Raw genomic sequence first — 21,991 nt, 5'->3', positions numbered from 1 at the left:
TGAAGATGTGACAGAGATATGGAAGTCTTGCTCCTGCCGTTCAAGAGTAGCGAATGTAACGCGGGACCCCATGAAATGGAAAAGTCTCCGTAGTTCAGAGGACGAAATAAAATACCGAAACCTTAATGCATTGTCCTCTTGTAAAAAATATAATTTGGATAATACGTAAATATTTATATATCCCATAAAAATAAAAAAAAAAACTCAGAACAATTCGGAGAAACAAAAGAAAAGGAAACACCCACTCACCCGCACACACACACGTATAACCACACATACAAAAATCATCTATATATACGACCCATTTGCGTGACTACGAGATGAAATATCAAATAGTCCTAGTTTCCTCAAAAAAAAAAAAAAAAAAAAACTTTCAATACTCACTAATCTCAAACGCCATCTATAATTTCTCCGATGACAATGGACTTCATTTTCTTCTTTATTCAACAAACGACATAGTTTACAAATGATTCAATCTCCAATATCTTTCATTGTTAACGACTGATCTCGTTACTGCTTCCACGCGGTAAGTGGAGCGGGGTGAAGTCGGGATATCCAGAGAATTTCACTTGTACCAAAACACAGTCCTGTGTTATTTCTGGAAAGAAAGATCTCATTAAATTTGAATATTATTCAGGTGGGATTGGATTTCTTTTCTTGAAATGATTTACGCATCTTTAGCCTTTTGTAAAAACATGTCACAGGTCTCCTTAGCTTGCAAGGATTTTTGCGTCCTCTTTCGCTTCAAATGCGACTTCTCTCCTGTCCAACCCTCGGATACCGGGAAGGTGACCCGAAATCCTTTCTTAGGATGCTCGATGGTATCCGGAAGATTAATTTATTTGTTTGATTACGCTTCTCTCACAAATTCTTTCCAATAGCTTTCTTATAGATGTGCTATTTCTGCCTTTTGGATTTTGTATATGCATTTAAATATAAAGCTGAGAATATTAAGCAATGGCTAAGATACAGAGCGTGGCATGTTGCGTTATAATACGATGAGAGAATCAATTTTACGGAATTTGAGTTTGCGAAATACATTGCTGAAAATTTATTTATGAAAAACCATGGCACAATTCAAGCTCTCATTTACTTTAAAATGCTTCTCTCTCTCTCCACCATAGGACGCAACGAACATTGCAGGGTTGGCTGTGGTCTCCAGTCAACAGGCTGTGGGTTCCGATCCCCCAAGTGCATTGGTGTTTGTGGAGTGGAAGCCTGAAGTGGCTTCAAAACGTTCCGCGTCAGAAGAGCATATTTCAGTAATTTAAAAAAAAAATAATAATAAATATTAATAACTAAATGAAATCTCCGGACCGACTTACGGTAAGAATGTACTATAGATTTACAACCTTTCGTGTGTATGGGAGTCATTTAATTAATTTTCCCTGTTGAACATGTCTAGGTTTATCCTCACAGCAGCATTGCTACTTACGAGAATTTTTATTTTTTCTTTAAATACACAGCGTGCCCATTAAGTAACGAGATTGATTTTTTACAGTACCGCCCTTTGAATAAAAGTAACAAATATAGTTTTGACCGCTAGAATCTGTTATAACTTTTGAGTTGTGTGAAGCAGCAATTTTCGTGTGGCAACCGTTGAAGTAAGAGTGTTCGAGTAGAGCGTGTCAGAAGTTGAGTCATAGAGCAGAGAACTGTGATAAGATTTTACTCTAAATTAGGAAAAACTGCTACAGAAGTGACCAAGACCTAAAATTGTTTACGGCGATGACTGTCTGAGCCGCGCACAGGTGTTCCGCTGGTTTTCAATGTTTAAAGAGGGAAGGGAGTCCCTGGAGGATGAACCACGCTGTGGACAGCCACTTTCTGCACAGTCAAATGAAAATATGATGAAAGTTAGGGAAAGTGTTGCCCATGACATGCGAATAACTATTCGATGTACAGGTAGATTTGACAGGAAAGAACTGTTCCACGGCAATCATATATAGTAAATCCTGCAACCTATTTTATTCCCAAAAAGGGAGTAGGTGAATCTCTTTTAGCCCTAATTACATTTTTGGAAATCGATGGGGAGAGTGTCTGTACGAAAGCTTTCACCGAAATCTGAACCTATGGTTATATGATTTTAAAGGCATTTGGGCGAACGTATGGCAGACAACAGCCACCATCTCGTGATCCTGAGCATTAATATTGTTATATTATCATCTGAAATAGTGCGAATCACGGATCCATTTTCTTGCTGAGATGAAGTAAAATCTCGATTTCCCAGGTAGTAAACATCTTATTGTATGTGTGTGTGTGTGTGTGTGTGTGTGTGTGTGTGTGTGTGTGTGTGTGTGTGTGTGTGTGTGTGTGTGTGTGTGTGTGTGTGTCAGAGATAGCGTCACTTAGAGACAACCCGATAAAACGCCTAAAAAAATTTATTCCCCCAGAAAGCAACTGGAACTGAACCTATTACAGCGGTCTTTCTTTTGGCTGTTCAGTGTTATAAACATTTAATTAATCCTGTAATTATCAAAAAATAAGACAATGTTCAAAGGTATATATATATATATATATATATATATATAATTTATTAATTTTTTTATCGATACTTATGTCTACTCTCTTCACCCATTCTGCAGAGTATTTTCTGCAACGTGCACAGAGTCAATCTACCCTCCTTAAAAGTACTTCCAAGAAAATAAAAAAATAAATAAAATGAAATGAAAACGAAATGGGCTGCAATAAATTTGGTCTCGAGATACCAAGGGGGGGGGGGGTGAAACTGTCGACCGTTCGTTGCTCATGCTGCGTGCGTAGAGGATGCCGTGTGGCGAAGTTTAGACCTTTAACCTCGACTGAACTTCACGGAACGTATCGATTGCTATCGTGCAATTGGATGCAATGTTTCGCAAGCACCGCTGAGAGGTACGGAGAGAGAAGAGTGTCCTTTGACTGTGAACTTAGAAGGGGTAAGCGGATTTGATTTTTCCCCCGTTTTCAACTTGTGTTGCTGAGCAACTACTGACGCTCGTTATAATTGCGCTTCTTCCAACAGTGATAGGCTGACCATACGTACCGTTTTTTTTTTTTTTCATATTTCCCGGCAGTCCCATCGTTTTAATAAAAATGTCAGTTTTGTCCCGTTTTTAACGAAACCATATAAATATACTTTAATATTGGTCGATCATAAATTATTATTCAAAACCTATAATCGTACATCAATATCATGGACATTATTAATTTGTAATAACATGGAGTCGCATTGTTCGATACTAAATATCGATATCTGCAGTGATTTATTCAGAGAAAATAAAAATTTTTCAAGGCAACGTTTGCTCGTCTCAGACGCGGCGTCTGTTCTACTGTAGCGTCAGTTTTTGTTTTGCTTGTATGCTAACCGGTGGCTTTGTCATTCAATGCCGGTGGTTTAAATTTTTTAAAGCTTTAAGTCTCGCCTTGCAATGTGAAAGAGGCGAAACCGAAGTTTTAATGACGATCTCCAGAAAGAATTCAAATTTATTAAACTGGACAAGCTGTGCAGTGATGGAACAAAAGCGGTAAACCAACATTGTAATGTCCATTTTTCCGTTGCTCATGGAGTAGAAGCGACATCTACATAGCCAGAAACATAAGTAAGGATGCCGAAAAGGCTTCAGTTAAAAACATCAGCTCGTTTATGGTGAGACGTGATAGATGGTGATAGCGAAAGCGATAAAATTGCAGCAAGTGAAGCTCTTGTTGCTTCTCTCATACTGTGGGTCGCGGCCAAAGGTTTCGCGCAAATGACAGCTTGTCGATATTGATCAATAAAAGTGATGAACCAAAATTTCTTCAGCACGTACCAAATCAGAAGCAATAATCACCAACATTTTATCACCATGCATATTGGGCAAAGTAAAATGCTTTTTAATCGTCTTACTTGTTCATGAATACAGAATATTACATAACCCCCGTCCCGTTTTTGCCATCTCAATGTCCCGTTTTTGTCTCAAGGAAATCTCTATCTATCTCAATGGCTTTAGCAGGCCTTTAAGGCCCGCAACCCTCCAAGCATGCTTGGATTTCGTATACGAGGATAGAATGGTCACCCCTATACCTCGAAGTATTCCTGGCTGTATCCCTGTGTGTGTTCACGGGTCGGTTTGCCTGCTTGCTGGATGAAAAACCCCAGATAAACTGGTGGAAAAAACCCTGCTGTCCACGCCCAAGACCGGCTAACTTGGCTATGACTGAGGAAGATCCTTCAGCTCCTCACGTCGTCGACGGGAAACGAACTCTCAAGGAAATATGGTCAGCCTAAACAATGACCACTGATCGATTAAACTTCCTTCGAAACTGCAAATCATAAACAACCCCCCCCTTTTGAGACAACGAGCATTTGAAAAGGAAAACTCCAAGTTGCTTTTCCACAAATTATTGTTGTATGTGATGCAGTTAAGTGTCTTGACTGCATCACATACATATACGACGTGTGGTTCTGTAGTTAGTATCCAATTATGTAAGGTAATGTTTCACACAACTGTGTAGTGATGTCTCCCTGTATGTTTTTAATCTTTGCGATGTTAATAAAGCTGATATCATTTCTTTGCTCCTAAAAGGTTAGCTTTACGTTTTATGTAGCGTAGAGATATTAATGGAGAGCTTCTGTATCTCAGTCAGTCTCGACTACGCCCTTAATTGAAAACCCTACGTACGAGTCCCAACGATGGGACCTTCACCCGGGCTTTCCAGATGAAGGTGAGTTAGCTGATCTCATAAGGAAGGGATAGATTTTTCTAAGGGAGTTTAAATGAGTGCATTATAATAAGACAGATGGCGACCACATGGATTTGGTATCACATGCCCAAATGCATGTGCTATTACGTGTCTACTAGGACAAGGTCCATAAATGCTTACTGGATAATCTTGCGTTCGAGGACTAGCCAGTTAATGATAAGCTAAACGTTATACATTGCATTTTCAAGAGTGTGGCCAAGGCAATTTTTGTGTGTTGCAGATAATTTCTAAAAGACGACTGAAGAAACGACAGACTCATCTTGCTGTATACCTGCTCATGATCTCTTAATTCTCTTGTTTGTATGATACAGACTGATACAGACAACCACGACAGTTTTGTTTTTATGTAAAGAAGCGCTGAATACATCCTTAAAATCGTCCAGATGTTCCCCAAATAGTGCATTTTTGAGATGTCAATTTTTTGTTATGTGTATGTTTGTGAAGAGCGATTCGCTCCATTATTTGGTTGACAACTGGAAGGTTACATAGGTCTATACGATGGAATGTATTTTAAAACAGCAGTTCGGATACAGGTTGGTTAATGAGGTCTCTTGTCAACCATATATCCGGTTTCAAAGATTTTTTTAAAATTTTATTATGACCAAAAGTAAGCTAACCAAATCAGCTGTTGAGTCTGATAATATCAACACGTGGCCAGTGGTTCAATTTGATGATCTACAGAAAACAATCTTCTGCTGCCATCATGGCTAGAAACCGCAGCGTCTATTTTGCTTGTGATCCAAATGGAGGTTCTCACGTTTTGTGAATGAAGGGATTTCTTTTTTTATTTCTAAGAAGCAATCGTAAAGTACTGGTTGAAATAATTTTCGAGCTATCTAAAAGATTTACTCTTTTTTTTTATGAAAGAGAGTAAATGCGGGTTCCATCTCCCTATCTATCTCGAGCCAGGCTTGTTTTGTTCGGTTAATTTGTTTCTCCGGCAGTATCTTTTTGCATTTCCTATCCTCATTTAAAGATTAACGTTCTTCTGCATTCAGTTTCGGAAGCTGCTTTGGTGGATATCGTATTAGTGGTTTCCACAGAGTGTCGTTTTTTGTATATCTACACTTCTGTTTTCTGCTATCCAAGGAGTTGGGCTTGCATTATGTGTACATGTTTGTTTTGGTTTTCTTTGTCACTTTCTTCCTATTCGCTATCAAATATATACCGAGTGAGAAAATTTCCATTTTTAGTCAGTTGTTTTTATGATTTTTTAATTAACTACTTCTTGGACTCTATTGTTTGTGTGTTTTTTTTAGGATTCAGAGCATCTGTTAAGCAATGAAGTGATGATCTGCTAGTGTGTATACATTCTCTAATTGCTGCTGCTGTATAACACTTGAGAGGCATTACTTTGCGACGGTAGATGCAAGACCCCTCGACACTTCTGCGCATAACAGAAGAAGGCGAATCCATTTCGATAATAGGGTAATCAATGCGTTTCGTGGGATCAGTGTTTATTATTATACGTCGGAAAATTAGCTTTTCTTTATGAAAATTCTTTTGCTTGTACACAGTTCGAAAATTTTACGCATAAAGCACGTGATTTCGCGTGTTGGTGACGAACTCGTACATCGCCTTATTCCTTTCTCCCCTTCAACATGAATTGACTCTTCTTGGCACATTGCCATCCGAGGGTCTCGTATCTGTGGTCGGACAATACTTTTCTACGATCTAAAATAGATGACAATATTTGTAACAGAATAATGGAGTTCGGTTATTAAGTAGAGCAGAGTTGTTATGATTTATGTTTTCGATATTTATATCACTAATGAAGTATTCTGTTTTAGGGACGGATTTCAAGCTCAACTCTAAACAGAATAGCAACCGATCAGAAATTTCGAAATTTCCAACTAACTAAAATTTTCATTTGAATATTCAATAACCGAAACCCAATAAGAGAACGATTTTAATAATTCTGCCCGAAAGTAATTTAATACCAATGTTTTCAGAGTTTTTAGATTTATAATGAATTTCTTTTTATTATTAATTCACAACGAGTAAATATTACCTTCCTTCAGTTCGTTTTGTTTGTCGAATGTTGTGGAGCATCTTGGAATTTGATAGCAAGCAAATTTTTCTTCTTCGTCGTTAACAGAGGATATTCCATTAGTGCCAGCCCCATCAGTAACGTCAATATGATCCTTCAGATAAAACCTAAACCACTGTTTGGAAATGCTTCTCATGTTTATGTACAGAGGAAAGGAGTCCTTTCAATTGGTTAGAGCTCTGCTTCTATATATTGAACACTGCGTGGAGCATAGGACAGCCGATGTTACTCTACGACTCCTATGGCTCGTGTTTATTTGAGTATTCAGAAGACGTCATATAAGTTACTACCCTTTCAGCGTAGTAGCTTACATGCCGTCTTCTGAACGTTTGATTTGTATAAGCTTTGATATCTGAGCCTTTCTCGGCAGAAAGAGATTTTTTTTATGATTTTGATTTTCTTATCTGCTCCAACACATTGTAGTAGGATGTATTAAATTTTCGGACACGAGGTATGACTCATCTTGGGATGAGTTCAGACCGGATTTTTGCCTCTGCTGGGATGTTATAACATTTTTTTTTCGTGTAAGGCTGTGAGAGGCGGGTCGTGACAAACTTTTTTTTCCGGCGGCGGCGGTTGCAGCTGATTTAGAGATTGGATGTCATTTGGATACAGAAGCGTGCCAGTAATGTGACCTGACTCGAAAAGTGCGTAGTTGCTGGGGGGAGGCTGCGTATGACACCTTCGCTATATTGTTGCTCACCAGTTTCAAAGAACGAGTTCTTGGCGCACTTCAGAGGTCTCTTTTATTAGAGTGTGCTGCCTGTCAGTTGAGATGGTGATACTATTTTTAATGTCTCTTTGCAGCTTGTAAGACTTATTCGACTGAAATATTCTCACATTTAACAAAGTAGCTCACTTTCGACAAATGGGTTTTTTAATTTGTTCATTAAGTTTTGAGCAAAAGTAATTAAGAAGATTTATCGTTCCTAAAATTATAGACTCATTTGCATTATTTGTTCTTAATGCGATCCTCTGGTTTCTCCTTTGCTTAAATGAGTTGTAGTGCCGCGTTAGTTTGTTTACCGCTCCCATCCCACATTACGCTGTTTCCTCGTTTTTCTCCAGTTAGAAGCCCTTCTGCCATTGTCACGTTTCGAGTTGGACTTAAGGCTTGGAGATACACCATTTATTAATTTATTAATTTATTAATTTATTTACTCGAGCGAGTGTTCACATTGGCGACTTCGCCTATTCTTCAATGGTTACTGACCGCTGCCCACTACTGAACTTTGAATTATTTGAATATGAAACGCTTGGCCGCTAATTTTGATGATTTATACATCAACACCTTCATTTTCAGCATATCATGATGAGAAGAACTACTACGAAACCCTTTCGTATGACGTTGCAAGAGAATCAACCCCAAAACTTTAGAAACTGGGAGCTGCTGCTGTGCACGTGTAGCCAGAGTAATGCTAAAACATCTGCCTAAACACAGAGTGATGAGTGTATAGGCGCTGCGCATTGTACACTGTTGCCGAACGAGTTTAAAAGTCATGTATAATACTCTCATATTCATAAGAAAAAAAATAGTAAAGATAATTTCCCGCTGGAGTAAAAAGAATTCAAAAGATTGCAAGGAAAACTAAATGTTGGCTTGACTGGAGCCGTTTATACAAATCAGCAGCTTGATTGATGTAAATGAGAAAAATAAAATAAAACAAAAAAATGTGGCAACATGGAAATAGCAAAAATTCCTAAGACGAGATCTTATATGTACGTCATTGCTTTTTGTGTGTTAAAAATCATTATGACATTGCGATATAAACAATGACAAAATGCTGGACTACGCATTTTGTAGATATCTCACGGTGGAGTGCGAGATTTCAACACACACAACCAAAACTTCCAGCTACAAATTAAGTTCTGCTTCGTCAGTTTAATATTAATGAGAGAGAGAGAGAGAGAGAGAGAGAGAGAGAGAGCGCATTGTGCTAATGATTTCCATCCACCAAATTAACAGATCACTCCACATGCACTGCTGCATGGGGAACCAAAGCTGGAGTAAGGAGAATTCAAAAGACTGCAAGGAAAACTAAATGTTGACTTCACTGGAGCCGTTTGTACAAATCCGCAGGCGAACTGTTCGGTGATATCATGAGCGGCTTTGCAAATACAATGCAAATGTATGCATTGTATGCGAGCAATGACGTGCATCTAAGGTATGCGATTACTTCTGATGTCGTCGATGCGATGAAGTTCCGTTAAGCTCAAGGGATAGCTCAGTTTCTAGCTAGGGTTTGTACATCCGTCAGTATCTGAAAATAATTTTGGATGTATATTCTTATCATGAAAAACTCTTGGGAAAAAATACAGCATTTTCTAATATCGTTGCATGTGTTGAATATTGCATTACATGCTACAGCTAATTAAAACAAATCTCTTATATTTAAATGATATTCCGACGATAAATTCAACTGTTTGACACTAGAAGGCTCTCTCTCTCTCTCTCTCTCTCTCTCTAGCAGCAGATCTAACAATCCACTGGGAAACTACTGGAATAGAAACGGGTTTCAATGGGTGTTAACTCTGTTGAAGGAGTACCAGTCACAGTAGAAAGAATAGTCAGCAACAATATTACTCTGCTTATCTCTTAAATAGGATATCCACTGTAGGAGGGGAAGAGTATTTTTTTAATACTTTACACTTTAGTGAGAGGAAATTTATTGAAGCAATTTGCAAGATCTTCTCACTTGCGTGGTTGCATTTGGCATAGCAAATGGTGTATTTCGCCTCGTTCCAAAGAGTAAATTGAAAAATCATGCAAATACAAAAGTTTTTTCTTACCTGTCTTGGACGTGTGGAAGCTGTCTTTGGCGGGTATTGTCTTCACTTCAGCTGACAGCTTTGACTTCGGTAAAATGCCGCTGTCGGAGTTGATACGATCAATGGCATAACGAAAACCCATTTCCTGCTCCCCCTGGGTTTTCTCAAAGAGACCACCTGCATAAAGAAACTAAAGTTAGATGCACAAACATGCACGTGGAAGAAACAAATATATATTGTGTCGCACTTTAAAGTGTGTGCAGAATTACAGTTGGAGAGCAAAGCACAAATGATTAAGTTCAGCTGTTTGCACAACGATTTCTTATGTAGTGATGCACCCTTCGTTCGTAATGGACGAAATCAAGATGTGTTGCTGCTGCTACAGAAAGGCAAAGAAATCCAGCCTTAAGTTTGATTTTACTATTCCAACGATGATTTTGCTCAACAAGAGTCCCGTCGATAGAAAATTCGCTGCAAGTTAAAATCTTTCGAGAAAAGTCGAATACATTTCCGCACGGGTGAGGGCCAAATATGAAGAAACAGGATGATGCGAAAGACGGCAATCGATATTTCAACTGGTACATCTTTGACGAAGAAAACACGCCACTATCGATGAATACAACCTTCAAACACACCCTCCATGCGTAAATCGCTTCTCATAAGGTAGGCAGGCGACAATAACATCATACCCAATGAAGTTTTGTGTATCGAGTGACATACAAGGGAATGTAATAGAAAACATCACATCGGGAAATGGCTTCTCTCCAAATCCAAAGAGGAGAATGGCTAACATACGATACGCTCTCAGATAGTCTTATGCATAATTTCCACCCTCTTTACATCAGCAATTGCAGAGTTCAGCCAACGAAACACCATTTACGATCCTTTGATATCGAAATACGATGTTCTCCAGAACGATACATGAAGGGGAAGACAGGACCGATCAACAATAAACAGGCGGATATTTGACAGTCTAAACTTGGCAAAAGGCAGAGTAATTTAACATACGAAAAACGTGAAAGGGCATAAAATCAAGCGTGCTTTTCGAAGACACCAATAATAAATGGAATAGTCTGCAACTGACGACAAATGCAGTTCTGGTTAAGGCCGTGCACTCGAGGACGGCGTTAACAGAAACATGATCTGCAATCGTCATCGAAAAAAATAAAAATATTATTCAAATGCTGATTGAAATGCGTCTCCAGCAAATGGGAGAACTCTGTTTATGCATACTTCATCGTTCATTTCAGAGTTTTGTGCGGAATAAATAGCACGGACCCTAAATTATATCTATTCTATGGACGTTTTGTCAGCACTTTACTTACATTATTACGGCATCGAAACACATACGCACAATCGAATTACTTGCAATAATGATAGCATCCCTGTGCAATGGTGCAAATGCGAATGCAATTTTAAAGAATCTTCTGAAACCTTCCATCTTAAAGAGCAGTGATTCTATAACCATTAAGAGCAGGTGTTCGGTACTCTCTCTCTCTCTCTTTGTCTGAAAGATACCTTTATTTTACAGAATTATAGTGTCTTGACTATTGTTCACATTTTAAGTACCGCGGTGATGGTAACGAAGCAATTAAGGGGCTGAGATAATTTAAACCTCGGCAACCGTGTACAAACCAACAGGATGTGGTCATCTCTCTTAAGCAGTTAACGCTCACCGTTGACAACTTAATTTGGCTCGCCATAACTTACCTGACGCAATGCTAACGGCTGCGTTGAGTAGGATGGAATCTTTATTGTGCATAATGTTATGTGCAGAAACTTCAAAACAAACTTCATGTTCTCAGATTTCAAAAAAGATCTTTTAATCAGCGTATGTAGCTTGTTTGCCACATACGTTGATTCACCCCACGAAACCATAGCCAACGTTTGATTTCTAGTAATAGTTATCAACTACTATACAGACTATCTTTGTTACTTATATAATTTCTCTCTTTCTCTCTCTCTCTCTCTCTCTCTGCCTCAGCAATTTCTAACGAGTCTTAACGAAATGAATACAAAATGAAGGAAGATCGTGCACTTAAAAACTCCTTCAGCTGTTCGGATGTTTCCAGCAAACCGCACATTTTTCGCATTATCGGTGCCAAACTATGGTTTCAGTGGAATCGCGAATGCATTTTGCTTGATCTCAAACTTGCCTACGCGAAGATATAAAAATAGATTCGTGTGTGTGTGTGTGTGTGTGTGTGTCTTAACTGTAAAAATGATCTTCCACTATTATAAAGTTTCGGTGTTTGTCCTTGAACATCTGAATTCTTACGTCGTAAACGCTTCGAGAGGAAATGAGTGTGATGTCAACCTTGACACACGCAAATGGAACATGTAAGCAAGGAAACGCACAAACACCAGCAGACAGGCAGACGCTGCTGTGTAAGGATAGATTACCAAGTTTTTTTAGGATATGCATCATTCTTAGTAATCCACTCGCTTCTTTTATCTTCCCGGGGTTGGCTCTGAATGATTCACTCGAAATATTAAATTAGCAACGATCCACTAAGTGAAAATGCAGAGTCAAATATCAGAAATAATCGATTAACATTATAATAACCATCAAGTATACACAATTAAGCAAATCGCGATTGCCTTTTTAAACATCATGCTATTATTATTATTATTATTATTATTATTATTATTATTATTATTTCTATACTCATTGAACGTAGTTCACAGTAAAAAAAAAGTAACAAGAAACATGAAATAGAATAATGAAATCTTTGACTGGCAAAAGAGTCCAATTCGGGACTTATCCAAAGGCCAAGGAATCGACTAGATATCTTCGTAAAGGGTGAGATGTCAGGTAATGCCATCTTTTTTCTGGGGTTGAGACGATGTTATTATCTGGAAAGCTCAGCTATTATTTATAAAAACTCTTGGTACTGCTCCTAGTCCTACGATAGTTGAAACTGTCGCTGTTCCATCGTTTAATTTCAATTTTCAGATATCTATACTTGGTCAATTTTCACGCTCTTTTTGCTCCTACCCTGCTTTCCCTGGTATTAGCAAGCCAATAAACCATACATCGCTGTTCGACCACATTGATGCCTCTCTGAATTTTAAAGTCCTATCATATCTTTATATTTTCATTTTCAATATTTTTCTGCACTATGGGTTCCCAAAGGCTTTCGCAAGTTCTGAAACAACATTCCATACAACCATGTACAGCTTCTGTAATAACCTGATCATGCCTTTCTTTAGACGGCATGAGTAATCTTATTGCCAGAATTTAATTAGGTGGTTTATTGTCTCTTTATCTCTGGACAGCCGACATTTGCTCTCATCACGGATTTTTTCGAACTTCTATTTGATTGCATTCGTTTGTAGTGATTGAGGAGCAAGTATCAGACCTTCTACTCTTTCTTTATGGTGCCCTCAAGAAGCCATTGCCAAGTTAAGCGACTGTCAACTATCTCTTCAATGCCTTTCAAATATTGACCACGAAGTGCTTTATGTTTTATACCTTCTGGTCTTTTTACCATTCCTATCTCTTTATATCTTCATACTGTTTTTTGATTTATCATTATTTTTATTAGTAGGATGATTCCTAGGAGTCGAGGCCCATTTACTGTACATAATATCCATCACACCAACAGAGCATTCGTCACGGTCGGTCCCACCCTGGCAATCATTCCACTCACTATTTTCAAAGCAAAAGAAATTAGTCTTTGAACCCTTGCTAAAGTATGGTGTTGCAGAATTTCCATGGTGATTTTTTCTCTCTCCTCTTGCCAGGCATTGAAAACTGACTTCCACACCCATTTTATATATACCTGTTGACAAATTTGTTCAATTCACGAATCATCAATCTGTTCTCTTGATTCTTCCCCATTTCCAAGGAATGATAACATCTTTATCTCTCTATCATTTTAGTGAGCATTCATCATCCCCGAGATCCTATAAGCTATTTTCCCCACCTTTTGAAGTATTCCACTGAACAACAACTCTCTATACAATATTATCTCCAAATCCTTAGCCTCATGAATTTTCCTGAGTCCAATTCCATTAATGTGATACGCAGCTAGTACTTAACCATTTCTTCTTAGGGTGCATAATTTGGACCTTTCCACGTTAAACTAGCAAATGCTATTCCTTTGCCTAGAGTGCAATCTATTTCAATTAGCATACATCGCCATTCTTAACCGTTCTTCTCTCCCGTTTAGTATAAATGGCAAATAACTGTATATTCTGCTTCGAATAATTCCCAAACTCTTTCTGCTGCCTTATTTTGAATAGCTTTTTTTGATGCATTTGATTTTCTGCTGATAGTCTTAAACCTTCTTTGACTTCATCCAAAACCACGAATGAGTAACTACAAGCCCATCGAGCAGTTTTAGTTATGGTGCATTACCTCACTAAGAGTTAGAAGACATGGAAAATAAAGCATTGAGCAAAAACATAAACATAATCTCATTATTTGCTTGTGGGATGTTTTTCTATTCACGGACAGAAGTAACATTTGGATCACATTTTCTATCAACGAAAGGGTTTGAAATATAGCACCTGCAGTAAATCATGGAGGTCTTCACAAAGCATGGGGACATACTGGATAAAGAGCATCCTGCTCCTAACTGCATATCCATTTCCATTCCATCGATGTTGTTGCTCGATTGTGACCGCCTGTTATTCCAGAAACGAGTCTGATGAGCTTGTTCCGAGAGCCCTCTATTGATATGGATCCGCACAATTCGCTCACTATTCTCCGTAATCAACCGTGAAAATAAGGCGAAAGACATAGAACGAAGAAATGTGCCTAGAAGACGCTCTGTTACTACTTATCTTGGCTTGTAAAGAAGGTTGTTCAATAATCTGCTGTTGTTTGAATGCAGCTGCCCTTTTCCGTCGGCACAATATAAAATCAATCACACGCACATAAAGAAGTTGCTTTTCGAAATGCCATACATAAAATATTAGCTTAGAGGACACAGTCTCTCAGAAAATAAAGAGAAAAGGTCAGTCATGCAGCTTCTAGACTTATAAAACATGAATCAAGAGGAGTATTGGCTTTCTTAGATTTCATTTGTTTTGTAGACGAGCTAAGACAGTCTCTTCAAGGCGAGTTCACTTCAAGAAATAACCTCACTCGGACCTAACCCCCGGCATTACAATATGCATGAATATTTAAATTTTAATTACATTTTCAACTTTGTATTCCTTTAAGATTGCAAGAAACATGAACAGTTACTGCTGACTGTGAATAGAAAAACATCCCACAAGCAAATAATAAGAGAATGTTTATGTTTGCTCAATGCTTTATTGAGGTCTTTTTAATTATAAAAACCGAGCGTTTGCAAATTGGGAGTTTTTCTTGATGCAGATTAATTTTCTATTTTAATTTAGAATTTTAATGGTTGTGGATATTATAAGATAATTTTGTTATGTAATAAGGAAGTTCAGCATTATATAATCACAGACAGGGTATAATGAAATTGAATAAGACCAAGAAAGATGGATGGGATGAGAGAGAGAGAGAGAGAGAGAGAAGAAATGCGATAAAGTAGGAGGAAAAACCTATAGAAGAGAGACCAGAAAAGAAAAGCTTCCGCGTCCATCTGTATCCTCTGAGGGATACTGTTAAGTCACAGCACACTGAATCGGATGCTGTGGATGAGAGAGAGAGAGAGAGAGAGATAAAGAAGATGAGAAGGCGCAATAGGATTGCTGGAATAGACGAACGAAAACCGAAAAAAAGAGTGAAGGCCCCAATGAGATTGGCTTATTTAATCCGAGGTTGGGAGAATTACTACTTGGAAGCCCTTTAACCTCCTCCACGAGGGCATTGAATTTTTTACTAGGATGAGGTTTGCTAAATTCCACATCAGGGAGGTGTGCGTGTGTTCAAAAAGCGCGAGATATCCAGAAAGGAGCAGCCAGATGAATATTATGCAAGCGAATGATTTTGTTTTATTCTTGGCGAAAGCGATGAGGTCAGCGGGGCAGGTCAGTGGGACTGGTTCCGTACATTCTCATGCGGCTTGTCGATATGTTCGAGAAAACAGAGCTATTTCTGGCCCATCGCTCAATAACTCCGCTTGGCCCGGCACGAAGATAATGGGTTCGGATGCGTCAGAGTCATTCTTCTTATGACTTTACTCACGGCTCTATTGCATGACGATTCCGTGGCTGAAGTCCAAATTGCTTCTGTCCAATAGATGACATCTCTCTCTCTCTCTCTCTCATTTGGAGGAAAAGGGTCTGTTTAGCGACTGAAATAAATTCGTCGCCCGTTGGTTTCCGATATGCTTTTCGAATATTTTCTCGTCAGAATCGATGCGAATGGTTAATCTGAACGTCCATAAAGAACCTTCATTTCCCTGCAGACATATTTTATTAATGGAGCTCATAAATACACGGATCTTTTCTGACGTATGCGGGCAGCAAATGATATTTCCGCTCAGGCTGTGCGGTTACACAAACACAGGATGAGTTATTGTAACGTGCACTCGCAATTGGCGGCAGCAGTATTTTAAGAAAAAATGTCGGCAGACATTGAAAACCCATAACTATTAAAGACAGTTATTGACCACGAGTTGTGTTTTTTGCGTGCTGAATAGCATTACTCAATGGCTCTCCAAATCAGTGCACTGCGTACAAACTTGAGCTATATTTTTAAAATACGTCAATAAATGGTTTAGCGATGTTTTAACCTTTCATAATGTGCCAATAGGATTAAAAGTTGATATTCTAATTACAGTATGTTTGTTGATATGTTTCATTTTATTGCATGATAATGTTACTGGATGTCCAAAATTATCTCCAGATCATTAACACGTTTTCTGAATTGTAAAAACAACCTGTCGTCCATTCACAAACACGAACGAGGTCTGCACATATCGTGTCACATTCAGTAGCACAATTCTTAGCGGGTAAGTTTGTTTTTTCTTTGTCTAATGAACATTCGTTCAAGGTGATCTGTTGGTTGCGCTTAGCGCTGTTTGTGCGACGACAGTCTCAGGCAATACCCCCAATAAAAGGAATAATGCTCCAGACGCACAAATACTGTTCAAACAACTTTGCTGCTGACCATAATTCCGCCATGCTGGAACGCCTAACCCCATCAAAGTACTTTTGCAAGCAGTAAAGTCACTCTAGTCGCTTTATTGTTAGATTACACTTCGTACGATCAATCCAAAGGCAATGAGAATGAGAGATATTTTCACAACGGGTGGATTTATCAGAACGAGCTTCTTACATATTTTACCAGATTTGTTTATTGAGCATAAATCTAATGTAGTAAAAAAGAGCCGTTCACACACACAGAAAGAAAGAAAGAGGGAGAGAAATCATTGCTCTATTTTTTGCTTGTTGAATCGCGAATCAGTAGACGTACCTCACTGTCAGTGTCTTAAGTGCGTGTGCGCGCATTATCACGTTAAAAAGAGTTTTGCTTCCAGAATATTTCTCTCCCACGCCGAAGACTAACAAGCGCGTAATGATTCTCTTGTTGTGGGATCAAAGTGCAATAGGCGAAGAAATTGCAAAGACTATTTTTGATTTTAGCGGTAGATATTGTAAGAATGCAAACTGAATATTCTGGAATTGTGTGCGAAGTGAAATGGTAGAATTTATCCGTAAATTTGTGTCATTATGTGTTTATTTTTTTATGCGAATCACTCCCGTGAAAGGAGTGAGAAACCTGTCGTACATTAGTGTCGTCAGTGTGGTTAAGGATTGGGCAATCTGAAAATCTCGGCCTCGTGACCTTTTCGCTACGTCATACATCCAGTAAGGAAGGTGATGGACTCACGAGGACTTAGCCGAGAAGAGCCACTCGGAGAACCACACTGTCAAAGAGAACACAGAAAGGAAAGGGCATTCCTTTCCAGTAATAGGTGCGAAACCTTCGCCAGCACTGGAGTACTAGACAATCTTAATTGCTTCCACATGTTGCGAAGAGAAAAGTGCAAAGAAATTCTGTTGGAGTGAAGTTACTACTATTTGCAGAAATTTCGTTCTACTAAAGATGCATTAAAGCGCGTGCACCCTCCAAGTACCAGAAAGAGACGGAAACATCCAGAAATTTCCTACAATAAACTTTCATCGTGTCAAAGGATCGCCACGTGACATTTTACAAAGCTCCTGTAAGCGTAGCGAATAAACTAAAATAAGCCGCTTGCTGGATTTCTGATTGCCAAACCAAATTAGGCAGACCATTTTCTTACTGATTGGAACAAGGAAAACTACGACAAAGGTCGGATGGTTTTCAAAAAGTTGAAAAGTAAATAATTCTTTAAAAAATTCCCTTCGCTTAAAGAAGCAACGAAACATCGCCAATGACCGATTTTTAAAGTCCACCAGAAATTCGATTTACTGGCAGTTTCGTTAGACAAAGACCTTCTTTCTCCGACGGATTCGAATCGCATTTAAATGTTTGATTAGCTTATTTAAATAAAATAGCAATTTCTAAATTATTCAGAAAAAGAATAAAAACAGTAACAATAGTTCCAAACCATCATTGGAAATGCGAAGGCCAAACATTAAAGCCGGCGAACGTTTGAGGAGATAAGCTGTTATTTCGTTGCAAAGGTAAATATCTTTTAAGGATGACTCCAATCTTAAACGCACTCGAAGATTACTCGAGAATCCTTTTTGTTCAGAATTAATTTTTCTGTACGCGCCTGCGCGATATGTACAATTCACAGAGTGCAAGATCAGGGCGGCTGGGCGTAATTGTCTTGCGCATTGGGCGAATCGCACGAGTTATCCTCGAGTATCTGAGGAGAGTGGGCAGCCGTAACTGATCCCGCATTAAAAGAGCATTCATGTCGGTTAAGAAACTGAACGAGGAGCATTCCCTTCTGACCCAAAACACTTCTTTGCTGCTTTAAATTGGACGACTTGAGTGTTCTTGTCAAGTGATACGTTCAAGTTTAACTCCCTGTGTGCTGTGTACGAACTCAGCTCATCGTCATGGTAACGCACTAAATGTATGAAAAGGAATCCTGTGAACGCCCATGATCTGCTAGCTCACACTGAAGATGCTAACACACGCGCGCACACACGCACTACCCATAAGACGCTAAGCTCTTTCACAACGGCACTCGGTTTAATGCATATGCAAGACAAAGGCTGTCATCTGTGGTGAACATGTTTCATTTGTTCTGCTATCAGTGAATGCATTACTCCAAACCTAAACTAGGTTCGTAAAATGTCCTTTGCAGCTCGCTCTTCTACAAGGCAGCAGCGAATAATTCTGCTAGAACACACTCTTAACATGAAGAAATCAAATGACGCTGCGTGCACCTGCGTAGGACGTGGTTTTCCAGCCCGTCTGCCATTTTCGAACTCTGACGATACACCGGTAAGACCGTGTAACGCCATCTGGTGGTCATATGAAGAAAACAATAATGCAACCGCTCTCTCCCTCCCTCTTTCTCTCTTTTAATCAATGAGTTTAAACACACGAGATGTACGGTCACCTTATTTATGTGATGTACCAACATAATTTTTGTAACATAATTTTATGAATTATGTTACAAAAATTATACGAACTGTTCTAAGAAAATACAATATCAGAACTTTGTTCACTCCACTTCCAAAAATCCGTTTCTTAATAAGCCACCCAAAACCTTGTCATCATCAACTCAAATACCCTGGTATATATAAAATATTGTGTGATTGTGATATTCCTTATTTTGGGCAGACAGACAAATCTGTCGAATTGCGTATGGAAGAACACATGAGGACATTACTTACAAGAGACAGCGAGCCAGTGCATTATCAAGTCATATCCTTTTCTCGGCTAATCCAAAATCACAAAGTCTGCTTGGAGAAGCTGTTGAATTTCCAGAAGTTTCAACCTTCGGAAATTGCAGCGAGAGTGACGTCATAGTGAATCCCCTATTCTGTCGAATCTTCTCTTCAACTGAATGTGCACCAAATCGTCAGTCACGAAACATGGTCGCCGGCTCCGTTCATCATCGTGCACACCTGTCCTTCCTTCATTAAAAAGTCTTACCCATCTTCTTACCATTGAATCACTCATTGCGTGTTCTCCATGAACCTCAATAATTTGCCGATGAATTTCAGCTGCTTTAACGATCCTCGCATTCAAGAAACGGATAACTGACCTAATTTCACATGCAGCGGGCAATGCGATTTTCTTAGACATTTTCAGATATTTTCTTTAGCAGTGCGTATGCTTCTTGGTGTGTGTTTACACACACCAAGAAGCATACGCACTGCGAGAATGTCTGAAAATGGCAGTAACGCCTTGCTAACGAACCAACAAACTCAGGACTCATGCGCACCATTGTGATCGCAGCGCTACACTGAAAATATTTAAAAACGGAACTTACTTTCTGGACGTGCCTCGTGTGTACACACACACACACACACACACACGAGGTTATCGATTCGATTTAATTTGGGAGTTTATTGTAGCTGCTTGATGATAATTGCGCAAATGATTTGTGAAAAAGTTCGTTGTTTGCCTTGGGAACTACTAGTAAGTTCCTGCCACAACATTAGCGAAATCGCCAGCAAACGATATCATTTTGCTAAAAAGTTTGTATTCGCATAGATCATTTACATATATGAGAAATAGGATAGGTCCTAGACCGAAACTTGAGGGATTCCGTATTTTATTATATTTGTGGCACTATGGAAGGTTCCATAACTGACATATTGTTTTGTTCTTTAAATAAGATTTGAACCACTCATTTGTAACGCCTCATATGGCATACTAATGTCATATTTAGATTTTTTAAAAAAAGAGTAAGTCGTGACGCACACAGTCGAAAGCTTTAGATATACCAAGAAAAACTGCTGCTGTGTACATTCCTTTATTTATTCCACTATAAACTCTTTTATGGAAGTGCAATATGGCCTTTTCAGTATTATGTGCGGATCTGAGCCCGTATTGATTAGACGCCTAAAAGGATATGGAATTTAGGTAGTTATTTAGTCGTTTTTTTTTTTTTTTTGTAAGATTTCAATAACCTTTGAGAATATACATAATCTTGATATGGATCTGTAATTTCTAATTTCATTTCTGTTATCTCCTTTAAATGATCGAAGAACTGAAACATTTAAGTGTTCTATAAATTCAAAAGATTTATTATAATTACAGCTATTTTGCCTGCTTCAGTTTAGGAGTACCCCTGTTTAAATGTCATTGGCTATTTACTCATGGATTCTTAGGGCATTATGAGTGTAGATGTACTAAAAAGTATATGTAGCCTAAGGAATAGAAAATTGCACATACCTTTTTCTGGGTGTTGTGGCTTTTCCTCAGTCTGCGATGTCGAAAACTGCAGTGTGTGTGTGTGGGGGGGGGTAGGCAGTTTGGTAGAATAAGTTAAAAAAACCCGGTTTTTTTTTTTTTTCGTAATATATAGAAATATATACTTTTATATAGGGTGGGGAAAAAGTGAAAGGGTTAATTTTTTTTTAAAATAGGGAGGGGGAAGGGGAAAGGTGGTTGACGGGGTGTGGATCGTTTCGACTATTCGTGGTCGTCATCTGAACACATTGGGGAAGTGGAAGCTATGTCAGGTCGGGTGGGTGCTTCTGCTTTAGAGGTGTTTGTGTTGTTTCCTATTGGTCGGGGTTGTGACCTCAATTTTATGTTGTGAAGCTTCCAAACCTCGGAGATTATGTAGGGCCTGTGTACGTTGATAGAGTTCGCGTCACACTTTATAGCTATTGTTTCCGATATTCTGAGCATTGTCTTGTCTGTCTATTATGATGGCCTTGTCTATCTGCGGGGTGTGTTTTTGTTCAAGGGCGTGAACAGCTATTTCCGTTTTTCCTGTGCTTTGTATACGATTTTTCTTTTTGATGTTGCGTTTTTTAGTGTTTAAATGTTCATTTAAACACTAAAAAACGCAACATCAAAAAAAAACAAAAAAAAAAAACGGGTTTTTCTAACTTATTCTACCAAACTGCCTACCCCCCCCCACACACACACTCTGCAGTTTTCGACATCACAGACTGAGGAAAAGCCACAACACCCAGAAAAAGGTATGTGCAATTTTCTATTCCTTAGGCTACATATACTTTTTAGTACATCTACACTCATAATGCCCTAAGAATCCATGAGTAAATAGCCAATGACATTTAAACAGGGACACTCCTAAACTGAAGCAGGCAAAATAGCTGTAATTATAATAGTTTATAAAGAGGAGTAACATGGGAGTTTTCCCAGAAATAATATACATCAAAAGATTTATTTATAATAAGTGTAAAGAACTTTAACTTATGTTTAATTATAATATTTATCTTATCATATCCAAATTTATCCCTTTTATAATCCAGATCACTATACTCTTTACCTAATCCTTATTTACTGCATATAGATACATCAAATTCTTTATCCGCGGAAGGTGACCTACGTACTTTGTTCTCTCTGTAGGATCATATTATCGTACTGAAATAAAAGTAAAAGGCTTTACTTTTATCGTTCATGCAAGAAAGAAATTTCGCTGGGAGATACTT

The 21,991-nt window shown here is 38.5% G+C and overlaps 1 protein-coding gene across 1 annotated transcript in view; it reads right to left on the bottom strand.

Moving 5' to 3' along the window:
* LOC150096432 (glutamate receptor ionotropic, kainate 2-like) overlaps positions 1-21,991 on the bottom strand; it is an 89,752-nt gene that overhangs the window by 41,279 nt on the left and 26,482 nt on the right. Inside the window, exon 2 of the mRNA XM_090408968.1 lies at positions 9,563-9,718. Within this exon, the coding sequence (XP_090265094.1) occupies positions 9,563-9,718 (156 nt within the window). The remainder of the gene's footprint in view (positions 1-9,562; positions 9,719-21,991) is intronic.

The sequence above is a fragment of the Typopeltis vanoorti genome, chromosome 19 (assembly GCF_054136105.1).
Source record: "Typopeltis vanoorti isolate ZY-2024b chromosome 19, IOZ_Tvanoo_1.0, whole genome shotgun sequence".
NCBI lineage: Eukaryota > Metazoa > Arthropoda > Arachnida > Uropygi > Thelyphonidae > Typopeltis > Typopeltis vanoorti.
This window is presented reverse-complemented; position numbering and strand designations above follow the sequence as displayed.